Source organism: Nannobrachium achirus (assembly GCF_963921795.1).
Source record: "Nannobrachium achirus genome assembly, chromosome: 1".
Taxonomy (NCBI): domain Eukaryota; kingdom Metazoa; phylum Chordata; class Actinopteri; order Myctophiformes; family Myctophidae; genus Nannobrachium; species Nannobrachium achirus.
In genome coordinates this window covers 11,158,823-11,172,055 of record NC_137810.1, presented here as the reverse complement: position 1 = coordinate 11,172,055, position 13,233 = coordinate 11,158,823, and the positions used below count along the sequence as shown (strand labels likewise).

The 13,233-nt window shown below is 43.7% G+C and overlaps 1 protein-coding gene across 2 annotated transcripts in view; it reads left to right on the top strand.

Annotated features, from left to right (window-relative positions):
• impact (impact RWD domain protein) overlaps positions 1 to 13,233 on the top strand; it is a 69,228-nt gene that overhangs the window by 24,777 nt on the left and 31,218 nt on the right. For both annotated transcript variants that reach the window (XM_080723062.1, XM_080723063.1), the window contains 2 exons: positions 842 to 970; positions 1,462 to 1,556. In XM_080723062.1, coding sequence (XP_080579188.1) covers positions 842 to 970; positions 1,462 to 1,556 — 224 coding nt within the window. The remainder of the gene's footprint in view (positions 1 to 841; positions 971 to 1,461; positions 1,557 to 13,233) is intronic.

Here is a 13,233-nt window from a genome sequence, read left to right as displayed (position 1 = left end):
CCAAAGCTTTGGCTGCTTTGAAGGCCAGCTCCAGTGTTTTGTATTCTGTGCGGGTAGAAAGCGGGAGCCAGTGGAGGGAGCGGTGACGGGTGGAGACAATTTTGGCTGGTTGAAGACCAGTCGTGCTGCCACATTTTGGATCAGTTGGAGAGGCTTAAGTGCACATTGGTTTTTGGAGGAGTGGCGATACTCTGGCTGCCTTAAAGGCAGATGGAATACAACCTGAAGTTACAGATGTGTTATAAATGGGAGTAGATCAGGTGCAATTGTCTGATTGGGGTTGGGGTTAGGTCAGGTATTGGGTCAAGGGGACAGGGGCAGTAGGTCTAGTGGAGCTCACTAGTTTTAGGACCTCATCAGGAGAGAGAAAAGAGGACAGACATGGTATGTTGGGGGTACCATTTGGTGTTTTAGACACTGTTTTACAGGGAAGATGGGGGAAAGAACAACTGATGTCATCAATCTTCTTTTCAAAGTAAGTGACAAAAGCGTCCGCTGAGAGAGATGAAGGTGGGGTGGGGGAGGGGGTTTAAGCCAAGGAGGGTGGAGAATGTGGAAAAGAGCTTTCTTGGGTGAGAGGTACAGGATTGGATCTTGGAATGGTAGAAAGAGGATTTTGCAGTGGATAGTGAAAGGGAGTGAAAGTTGGAGACATCGTCTGGTTGCTTTGGGTTTTGCCTTTTCTGCTATTGTACAGTATGTTGTTTTTGTTGCTGTCATGGTTTATGATTTATGATTCACTGTTTGGGTTAATTAAGCACTTTGTAACTTTGTTTAAAAAGGTTCTATATAAATAAAGTTTTATTGTTATTAACTTCGACCTCGACTATGTTTCCCGCAGTGGTAGAATCCCAGATGGTCAATATGACTGCGGAGGAGGAAGGTGACGATGATGACGAAGACACGCCTGACTTCAGGACGTTGAAACGGAACACAGAACACACCCATCTCTTCATGGAACACACTGGCGGTATGGCCCCGTCATGACATGTGGGATCGTTAGAAATCTGCAGTTAACTTAGTTAAAGTTGAGTTACAGCAGCTTGTATCGCTGCTGTCAAAAGCAGAATTGAATGCACAGTGCACACCTAGGGCTTTCAAATTATTACATAATCGTCTAATCGCAATTATTTTTCATAATTGTCATAATCGTTTCCATGTTGAAAAACTTTCATATATATATTCTTTTGTCAAAAATAGTGGAAATAGCAGATCTACAAGCTCACAACAGATCGGCTATTTCCACTATCAATGTTTTTTTTAAGTATAAAGTCGTCAAATATGTCAGTAATTTCTTTGTATGTTTAGGTTATGTGTCATATCTACCATGTGCAACTTCAAAGCCTAAAAGCCAAACAGAAATGATCGCAATGATTTGAGTGACAATTAATCGTCATGTAAAATGTCATAATCGTGACAGCCCTATGCACACCTGAGGCTTGTTTTTGTGTTTTCACGCAGATGATGAGGTACCGCCGATCAAACATGGAGAGACGATCACAGATAGACGTAGTACCTTCCAGCCCCACCTGGCACCTGTGGTCACCCCCAGACAGGTGAGCATGGCCTCCCTACACCTGTGGTCACCCCCAGACAGGTGAGCACGGCCTCCCTACACTTGCATTGGCCTGTCTGAACGCAGTCTCTTGCTGTGGTTTTCACAAGGAGCCCCAGATTGATATGTATAACTATTTGGCCGTGGGAGGAGAGGCTATTTTGGAATATACGCTATATTAATTTTGCTGGGGACCCCCTGGAACCCCCCAAGGACCCCACTTTGAGAACCACTGATTTATTGTATTGCATATTTTACAATACATCAGAATTTGCATGCTTTCCCAGTACACATTTAACACATTTTACTCTGTTTTTGGAGCTCTGTCCCCCCCCCCCCCCCCCCCCCCCCCCGAACGGCTTGTGTTAAAATAAGACGTTCCAATACTGAAAATGAATCGACCATGTGTCGTTGCTTTCTACTTTATAATCATCAATCTGTGGAACATTGTGCTGTAAAATATTAACAGCTGCAAATTATGTTAACTGTCGCTGCTACATTGTCTTTGGGGAGAATTGTTGTGTACACAAGGACTAACTGTGAGTGCATACTTTCACCCTGAATTGGCTTCTATTCCCTAGCACTCAAAACATTACATACCAGTAAGACGCCCTAATTGGGAGATAAGCGACCGTCACGTCGCATACACAAACTTTAGAAGGCAAATGTAGCCAATCAGGAGGGAATATGGGAAATGGGACAGATCCATGTTGATGACATGACTTTAGAGACACTGTGTACCGCTTTGCCAAAATCTGCCAAAATCTGTAGGAGCAGTGTCCAAAAATGTGTTTTGCTAAAATCTGCCTGATGGTGGCGCTAGAAGAGGGCCATGTGAGAAATCAGGGGCGGAGGTTGTGATTTGCCATTCTAGGAGTGTGTGTGCAAAGTTTGGCATTGATAGGGCCACCGGTGGCAGAGATAAGAGTAGGGGGGGGCAAAAGTGTGACGTGATGTGACGGACAGACAGACAGACGGACGGACAGAAAGACAGACAGCCGGTGGAGCTTTTTAAAGTAACTTTCTGTTTGCGAATGCTGTTCGGGCTGACTTTTCACTCCAAACTGTTAATGGAAATTTAAGATGCCATGAATGTGTTATGAAACGCGTAGGTGCTGTTTTCATTCTTGTCCTCATGCATTAGCCAAACAATTAAATACATTTGAACTTTTTTTCCACAAGAGTGCCTCGGTCTCCTCGTTTTTTGCACAAGATTAAGTGAGTTGAGTGACTCAAAATGGATTGCTTGTTAAGCAGAACGGTTTCTTAATTTCACCCTGACGCTGTTACACTACTGTCAGTGTCACTCTATTAACGGTGCAGATGGCAGCAATTGGCATGCTAATTGGGTGCTTTTGTGTCGTTGTTGACGGGCAGAAACCTCTTATCTCCATATTTTAAGTTGGGTTTTTTTTTCTCCCGTAAATGAATGCCCTATACGTGACCATACGGTGCTATGGCATTGGTCCGAAGGTTCATTAGTCTGAAGGTTCAATTAGTCCGAATTTGTTAAGAATACTATGCCCTAACCTTAACCTCAGTAACCCTAACTAAATTCGTACCAATGAACCTTCGGACTTATGGACAGTCCCCCACCATACTACAGCGCCACACAAAAGTATCAAAAGTTTGCGCCGCGTTTCGAGCTTTTAGATAGTTGTTTAATTTGAATGGTGAAAAGTAACAGTTTGGGAGAGACGAGGTTTCCACCCGACAGCGACCATATTCTACAGCTCTGCTTTGTGTAGTTCTCCTGAACCACATCCAGGACACTGCCATTCAGCCAGAGGAGGCATTCATTCAGACAGCTTGAGTCTCTGAGATGGAAAATCAGTACCACTTTCACCCCTTATTTTTAGCATGTCATTGTAGGTAATGTTATACTCTTTTATATAAATAATACTGTATTAGAGCAAGTGAGCGGTGGTGCATGTATGCGTGTGTGTGTGTGTGTGTGTGTGTGTGTGTGTGTGTGTGTGTGTGTGTGTGTGTGTGTGTGTGTGTGTGTGTGTGTGTGTGTGTGTGTGTGTGTGTGTGTGTGTGTGCGTGCGTGCGTGCGCGTGCGTGCGTGCGTGCGTGCGTGCGTGCGTGCGTGCGTGCGTGCGTGCGTGCGTGCGTGCGTGCGTGCGTGCGTGTGTGCCTGTGTGTGTGTGATGCAACAGCGCCACTTGGTCACCAGCGGTATTGCAGCTGATGCTCAGGCTCCATACAGACACACAGGCACTCATAGTAACCTACACACAGTCGTGCTAAGGAGACGTCTAACACACCAAATGGTATCCCCAACATACCAAGTCTGTCCTCTCCTCTCCCCTGATGAGGTCCTAAAACTAGTGAGCTCCACTAGACCTAACCTCGCCTCACCAGGCTTTCCTGAGAGAAAGCCTGGTATTCGTTTACTAAACAGGTCGTCTGATCCGGTCTAGACCGGATGATATCTTACGTCATTTTGTATTCAAAACGGACTACACTTTGGCCGGAACTACCGACCGGAATCAGTTTTATCACAGTTAGCGCATGCGCAGAACCAGGTTAAAACTGATTCCGGTCGGTAGTTCCGGCCAAATTGTAGTCCGTTTTGAATACAAAATGACGTGGGACATCATCCGCTCCCGACCGGATCAAAAGCCCGAAATTGGAAGCGATCCCAGGCTACACTAGACCTACCACCTGTCCCCTTGACCCAATCCCTTCCCCAATCTTACAGACAATTGCACACCTGATCTACTCCCCTTCACAACCTCTTATCATCAACACATCTGTAACTTCAGGCTGTGTTCCATCTGCCTTTAAGGCAGCCAGAGTATCGCCAATCCTCCAAAAAACACTCTGCACTTAGGCCTCTCCAACTGATCCAAAATGCGGCGGCACGATTGGTCTTCAACCAGCCAAAATTCTCACATGTCTCCCGGTTGCGGCCCGCACAGAATACAAAACACTGATGCTGGCCTTCAAAGCAGCCAAAGCTTTGGCACCTCCATGCCTCCAAAGCGTTGGGGAATTTACTTTGAAAGCGTAACTTGTACAGTTGCAAGTAACTCACCATGGCAGTAACTTGATCAAGTTACATTTCTACCCCTGGAGAAATGTAACTTGTGAAGTTTTTTATTTTACATTTCATCAGAATTTGCATGCTTTTCTAGTACACATTTAACACATTTTACTCTGTTTTTGGAGCCCTGTTTCCCCCCAAATTAGAACGGCTTGCGTTAAAATAAGATGTTCCGATATTGGAAAATGAATCGACCATGTGTTGCTTTCTACTTAATAATCATCGGTCTGTGGAACATTGTGCTGTAAAATATTAATAGCTGCAAATTATGTTAACTGTTGCTTGTACATTGTCTTTGGGGAGAATCTTTTTGTACACAAGGACTGACTGTGAGTGCGTACTGTCCATTTTGGCACCCTGAATTGGCTTCTAGTCCCTAGCACTCAAAACATTACATACCAGTAAGGCCACATTCTCATAATATAATTCGGTTTAGTCGTGCGAATGGGAGGGGTGAAGTTACCACATTCTTGCATATTTAATTGACACGTTTGCGCTCACACTGCACTTTGTCATCCGAAACAAGGACTCGCTTAGAAGAACACGTCTGTCCACGGGAAAAACATGTAGGCCTACAGTATATATGTATCCAAGCTGCATAATAATGCCTCCTTCAACTCACAATATAACCGCAGGACCCCCGCAAAATTGCGGCGCAGGCATTAGCCTATTTATCTCGGTCGGAAACGGGCGATCAAAAAATAAAACCTGCGGCGGCCGGCGGGACTCGTCTCGCAAAATCCAGCAATAAACCAGACAGATCATATAGAGCTTATACTTAGTTTAGCAAGATATGAATGTATATTCAACGTCTCTCTCTCTCTCTCTCTCCCCGCCTCTCCTCTCGCCCTCCCTCTCTGCTCTCTCTCTCTCCTCGCTCTGCGCATAACCTCGCATCACCAGGATTTCTCCGGAATCTCTGCGCGTAACACGTCTCCATTTGGCACATGATTTGGCACAGAGAGCGTGAGAGAGAGAAAGAGCGCGAGCGAGCGAGGGTGAGAGACCCACAAATCGGCCTATGGCTATATTATATTAGGCATAGCCTATATAGGATACATACAATATTTCTCCTCACTCCAGTAAAACGTGCCTGTGTGAATGCCACCGAAGACTCCCTAATCGGGAGATAAGCAAGAGTCACGTCGCATACACAAACTTTAGAAGGCAATCGTAGCCAATCATGAGGGAATATGGGAAATGGGACAGATCCATGTTGATGACATGACTTTAGAGATACTGTGTACCGCGTTGTGTGATTTTAGGCCAAACTCTGTAGTAGCAGTGTCCAAAGGTTTGTTTTTGCAAAAATCAGCCTGATGGTGGTACTAGAAGAGGGCCATGTGAGAAATCAGGGGCGGAGCGTGTGTGCAAAGTTTGGCATAGATAGGGCCAACAGTGGCATAGACAAGAGTAGGGGCAAAAGTGTGACGTCATGTGACGGACAGACAGACGGACGGACAGACAGACAGACAGACAGCCGGTGGAGCTTTTCATAGTAACTTGTGACCTGACGGTCGCAACCACTATAACATTCTGTTTGCGAATGCTGTTCGGGCTGACTTTTCACTCCACACTGTTAATGGAAGTTTAAGATGCCATGAATTTGTTATGAAACAGCAATAAGCATACATTTTGCAATGAGGTTCACTAGACATGAGACATGAGAGCAATGCGTTAGTGTGAAAAATTACATTTTTCTTGTTCATAATACAAGATTATGGATTAAGACAGGGGTCTTCAACGTTTTCAGGCCAAGGACCCCTTAATTGAGAGAGAGATGAAGCGGGGACCCCCACAACCTGTTCATAGATTCCATATAGTTTCATTGTTTGACAGCACAATCGTCAGTGTATTTTGGATTCATGTCAATTTGTGTTTTCAGATATTTAACCACTTGCACCATTATACTTACCTGTAATAAACTTGAACTTTAACTCTGTACTTGGTCTGCTCCTTTTCCCCTCTACACCAAAGCTCTCTGCCAAAAATAGCCGATCTACAAGCTCTCAAGAGTGAGCTTGTAGATTGGCTATTTGTGGCTAAAGTTCTCAGAATATGAACACTAGGGTTCAAGTGGTTAATATACTAAAAGAATTGGGAAAAAAAGAACTTTCTATCACTCAAAGATTTGGAGGACCCCCTGTAGTAACGCTGAGGACCCCCTAGGGGTCTCGGACCCCCTGTTGAAGACCTCTGGGTTAAGAGAAAAGGAAAAAGATGAGACCAAGACTCTTCTAGACACCTGATGAAGGCAGTTTTGCCGCAGCACCGTGCTGTTTTCATTCTTGCCCTCAGGCATTAGCCAAACAATTAAATACATTTGAACTTGTTTTTCCCACAAGAGTGCCTCGGCCTCCTCGTTTTTTGCACAAGATTAAGTGAGTTGAGTGACTCTAAAAATGGATTGCTTGTTAAGCGGAACGGTTTCTTAATTTCACCCTGACATTGTTACATTGTTACCCAATTATCGTGGCGTTATTGTGGCGTTTATCGTGCGCATAAATATAACGATTGCATTCACCACGGCTTCGTAACTCGCGCGGCGCTCCGCCGGCCGCGCGGCCCTGGCCCGCTCTTTGCGGGCACTCGCGCCTGCGGCGCTCGGGCGCGAAGAGCAGGACCAAGGTCCGCTGGCCTTCGCGCCGCTTGCAATGTCGTGGACAATAACTGTGAAAACGAGCGCTCTATGCCGTTTCCATCCATCTTTCCCAGTGGGATCCATAATCAGGTGTCAGTGTCACTCTATTAACGGTGCAGATGGCAGCTATTGAAAAACGTTATGCTAATTGGGTGCTTGCGTATCGTTGTTATCGGGCAGAAACCTCTTATCTCCATATTTTTATACGTGATCATAATACAGTGTCGCACAAAAGTATCAAAAGTTTGCGCCGCGTTTCGAGCTTTAAGATCGATAGTTGTTTAATTTGAATGGTGAAAAGTAACAGTTTGGGAGAGACGAGGTTTCCACCCGACAGCGACCATATTCTACAGCTCTGCTCTGTGTAGTTCTCGTGAACCACATCCAGGACACTGCCATTCAGCCAGAGGAGGCATTCATTCAGACAGCTAGAGTCTCTGAGATGGAGAATCAATAATAATAGTATAGTATAATAGTATAAATAATACTGTATTAGAGCTGGGGTGGTATAGATTTGTAGCTATCGCTGTTTACAGGCGGTATGGCGGTATCATGGTATCTCCCCCAAAAAGTAAAAAAATCTAACCCACTTCAAAGTTTGAAGTGAGCGGTGGTCTATTTATGCGTGTGTGTGTGTGTGTGTGTGTGTGTGTGTGTGTGTGTGTGTGTGTGTGTGTGTGTGTGTGTGTGTGTGTGTGTGTGTGTGTGTGTGTGTGTGTGTGTGTGTGTGTGTGTGTGTGTGTGTGTGTGTGTGTGTGTGGCTATTTGTGTGTAGCAGTTAATTTCAGAGTTGCTTGTGCGTGTGTGTGTGTGCCTGTGTGTGACGCAACAGCGCCACTTGGTCACCAGCGGTATTGCAGCTGATGCTCAGGCTCCATACAGATACACACACACACATCGTAACCTACACACAGTCGCGCTTTTTTTGAGCGGTGTGACCACCGCTCAAAAAAATATAATAATAATAAATACAAAATCACGGTGGTATAGCGCTTATTGTACCAGCTCTATACTTTATACTCATGTTGTGTAGGCTACTGTATATATATATATATATATATATATACTGTATATAGATACATATTATTATTATTATTCCAGTAGAGAGAGAGGCCACTGGAGCAGCTCAGACGGTTCTAACCTTTTATTCAGGTGCCAGTATAACAGGATTGACTAACGTTTCGATGCTAGTGCATCTTCATCAGAGTCATGACAATGACTCTGATGAAGATGCACTAGCATCTGAATAAAAGGTTAGAACCGTCTGATCTGCTCCAGTATCTCTCTCTACTGCATACATCTGTCCCTGCTCCTGTGATGCACCAGACTAGCCGTGTAGGCTGTATTATTATTATTATCAATGTATTACCTTTTTAATAGCTAAAACAGCGGATCTGAAAGCTAAAACGTTGTGAGCTTGTACATTAGATAGAAGTTGTTCATTGCATTTCACTTGTATTATTCTTTCATGCTAATTATTGTATTATAATTACGTTTTATTGTCCTTCCCTTCTGTGTGCTTTTATCTGCTTGCGTAAATGAGGCAGTGCAGCTGGTCAGGTTTTGTTTGTGTGTGATCTCTGTTAAAAAGGGACATGTTTACAGTATGTGAAGATGAGTCAGACTTTGTGCGTGACAAGGACAGTCAAGGACAGCCGGTGTCAACTGCAACTTCAGTAGAGTACGTAGTGCTACTTGCACAGCGGCTAGTTGTTATCCAGTGGTTCTCAAAGCGGGGTCCGGAGACCCAATGGGGTCCCTAACAAAATGAGTTAATCCATTAAGACCTGAGGCCAATTCTACAAATGTCTTCTAAATGTTTTATTTTTAATGAAAAACCATGTTGTTATGTACAGTACAGTACAGTACAGTACTGTACTGTACCAGTGGTGCTCAAAACCTTTTCATGTCAAGGAACCCCAAAATTAAATGTATTTGGCCGCAGACCCCCATCTTAAAATATTTTGTTCTAGGGACCCCCAGAAGAAAAGATTTGAGTTAAAAATGATCTATTTAAAAAAATATATATATTCAAAGATTTGTTTGCTTGTATGCTTTTTAATTGTAGATTTTCCTGGAATCTTTTAAAAAATGAAAAATGTATTGGGTTCCCGGACACAAAATGTTGTCAGATTGGGGGTCCACGGCCAAATACATGTGAATTTAGTGGTCCTTGACATGAAAAGGTTTGAGAACCACTGCTGTTTATCAACCTTTAATAACATGCAGGTCAAATGAGACCAACAGCCACCATAAACAAACCTAATCTCAGAAATGGAAAAAGCTCAGCAGGAAATCCGGGTTTATCAATTAGAAAACGCATGGCCTCAGGCTCTTCTCTCAGAGAAAGCACTGCAGTGCAGAATGCCCGCAACACTCAAGGTTAAACAAAAGTCTCAAGGTGCACGGCTCAACAATGTCAAGAAACTGAAGAAAACAGACAGAACACAACCGTTGTCAAGGCTGAGGAAGACCTGTTAGGTTCAAACGCATCTGTTGCTCAAGTCAAGTCAAGTTTATTAATTGGGCAATTCATGATACAGCAAATTTGAGTAAAATTTCAGACGATTGTCGATAATGGTACCAAGATATTTATAAGTGGTTACCAATTCCACTATCTGGCCATTTATGACACTACTCTCAGGAGCTAGTGGAGATTGCCTAAAATCGATGCACATATCTTTAGTCTTTGTGGTATTAAGTTGTAGAAATGCCTCTTCACACCAGGAGACAAAGTAATCTACAACTGGGCCATGGTTGACCTCAATATCACTCAAAAGACTAACAATGACAGAATCATCAGCAAATGTCTGAATATGTCTGTCGGCATGTTGACTTCTACAGTCATTTATAGCATTTACAGGAGTGGGGAAAGAACACAGCCTTGGGGTGAGCCTGTTGCTCTGTCCGTGGAGAGGTAAATACAACTATGTGAAGGACGTTTATTGTGTGCTGGCTGTTTTCTCAGTCTCTAACTTCACCTCCAAATGTTCTCAGACCTCCGTGTTGCTTTAATGTATATGAGAGATGCGCAGGGGTGTCGCACCAAATTCTGAGCTCTGGGTACAAGGATTCACTGCTGGCTTTAGTGCTTTAACTATTGAAAAATCACACCCGTGTGAACTGAGCGGTGGTTGTGGAGGCTGTGCAACAGCACTACTGGGTGGGTGCAGCGGGGTTAGTGTGCTTTACAATGCTGTAGTTTCTTCACACACTCTAATTTATTTGACCCTAAAACATTCAGTTTGTTAATAATAATAATAATACTTGACCACACATGCTGACCCACCCTTCTCCCGTGTGTGTGTGTGTGTGTGTGTGTGTGTGTGTGTGTGTGTGTGTGTGTGTGTGTGTGTGTGTGTGTGTGTGTGTGTGTGTGTGTGTGTGTGTGTGTGTGTGTGTGTGTGTGTGTGTGTGTGTGAGAACAACAGCGCCCCTCCCTTAACATGTAAGGTCAGAAAAGGTACTGCAGGCTTGAGGCTACATACACGGCCGGCCGGACGGCCGGACGCATACACACACGGCCACGTATAGGAGACGGTGTGACCACCGCTCAAAAATAGCAGATATACAAGCTGCGAGCTTGTAGATCTGCTATTTTTGAAAGATCGTGAAAAAGTATTTGAATATTTCAAATCCTTCTAAGGTTTTTTTTGAAAATCCTATGTTTCTATGTCAGTGGTGCTCAAACTTTTTCATGTGAAGGACCCCCAAAATTATACGTATTTGGCCACGGACCCCCATCTCAAAATATTTAGTTCCAGGGACCCCCCCCAGAAGCAAAATTTGAGTTACAAATGTTCGCTTAAAAAGTACATACACCACTGCTCAAAAAAGTAAAGGGAACACCCAAAAAACCCAACATAGACCTGCCAGTCCATGTGTTCTCTACTCTGGCAAATGTCAATCGGGCTGCACGGTGTTGGGCTGTGAGCACAGGCCCCACTTGTGGACGTCGGGCCCTCATACCACCATCATGGAGTCTGTTTCTCACAGTTTGAGCAGAAACATTCACATTAGTGGCCTGCTGAAGGTCGTTTTTTAGGGCTCTGGCAGTGCTCCTCCTGTTCCTCCTTGCACAAAGGACCAGATAGCGGTCCTGCGGCTGGGTTGTTGTCCTCCTACGGCCCCCTCCACGTCTCCTGGTGTACTGGCCTGTCTCCTGGTATCGTCTCCATGCTCTGGACACTGTGCTGGGAGACACAGCAAACCTTCTTGCCACAGTGCACATTGATGTGCCATCCTGGATGAGCAGCACTACCTGAGCAACTTCTGTGGGTTGCAGATACCGCCTCATGCTACCTCAAGTGGTCAGGGCACTGGCAAAATCCAAAATTAACCAAAAATCTGCCAGAAAGGATGAGGACAGGCAAATGGTCTGTGGCCACCACCTGCAAAACCATTCCTTTTTTAGGGGTTGTCTTGCAAATTGCCTCATTTCACCTGTTGTCTTTTCCATTTGCACAACAGCAGATGAAACTGATTCATAATCAGTGTTGCTTCCTAACTGGCCAGGTTGATATCCCAAAAGTGTGATTGACTTGGAGTTACATTGCAATGATTATGCGTTCCCTTTATTTTTTTGAGCAGTCTATATTCAAAGATTTGCACACATTTTCACGACTTTTCAAAAATAGCAGATCTACAAGCTGGCAGCCGCGCTGTGAGCTTCTATATCTGCTATTTTTCAATTGATTGATTGATTGATTGATTGAAGACTTTATTAGAAGTTTGCATAGGAAAAGGTACAGTTTCATGACGGTACAGTTCACTGGTACAAGGTCTACTAAAAGGAGATCCATGAAAAGACTAAGCTTATTTCCACAGGAAACCATTTAAGTATCTCATATAACATTGAATGACAATGTCAATAGCTAGTATAAAATACCACCTTGGGCCCTAGTAACTAGGTCCCACTTTTTTCCCCCTTGTAACGCCCCTGTCCTTATAATAATAATAATAATAATAATAAACGTTATTTGTATAGCACCTTTCATGACATGAAATGCAGCTCAAAGCGCTTTACAGAGCACAAAATGAAGCACAAGTGCTTAACAGAAAAAAAATGAATACAATAAAGCAGAAAAATAAAAACATAAAACATTGAAGAACAATTTCAGAACAGTGTGGACGTCAATAGCATCAAAGGGATTTAAAAATTCAGCTAAAAGCAAGAGTAAAGAAATGGGTCTTGAGCTGTGCTTGAGTCATCCTTTTACTTCATGACTGCACATAGCAAACTGTCACTTCCTCGGTGGGAGGAAATCTGAAACTTTTGAAAAACAGCAATTGAAAAAAGACCCTGTGTTCCTTCCTTCCAGTGAATCAAAAGTAGTAATTATTGACAGAGGAGAGTGACGATGGAGCAGCTTGGGCAATTCAAGCCTTTTATTCAGGTTCTTCTAGTACAAAAGATAATGACTGACGTTTCGATGCTACTGCTGCGAACGTGTAGGCTGAGTCGCGCCGTAGAATTCCCTCGTAGTAATTATTTAGCCACAAGCTCTTGTTACTTTTTAGGAGGACTAACTGTGAGTGCATTCTGTCCATTTTGGCACCCTGAATTGGCTTCTAGTCCCTAGCACTCAAAACATTACATACCCCAATAATATTATGTTTGCGAATGCCGTTCGGGGCTGACTTTTCACTCCAAACTGTTAATGGAAATGTAAGATGCCATGAATTTGTTATGAAACAGCAATTATAAGCATTAATTTTGCAAAGAGGTTCACTAGATCAGTGGTTCTCAACCTTTTCAGGCCGCGACCCCCAAAATAATCATGTTTTAGTCGGGGACCTTCCTTAAATTGTCACTAGAAATGTGCAGATACCCTCTATACACTTAAACCTTTAGTGTTGGGGAAGTTAAAGTTACATGTGTAATTATGAGTCACTTAACTAAGTTACATTTTGCTGTAACTGGCTGGTAACTGAGTTACTTTCATATTTCTGTAACTCGTCAAGTATCATTGGGTAATTTTTGGC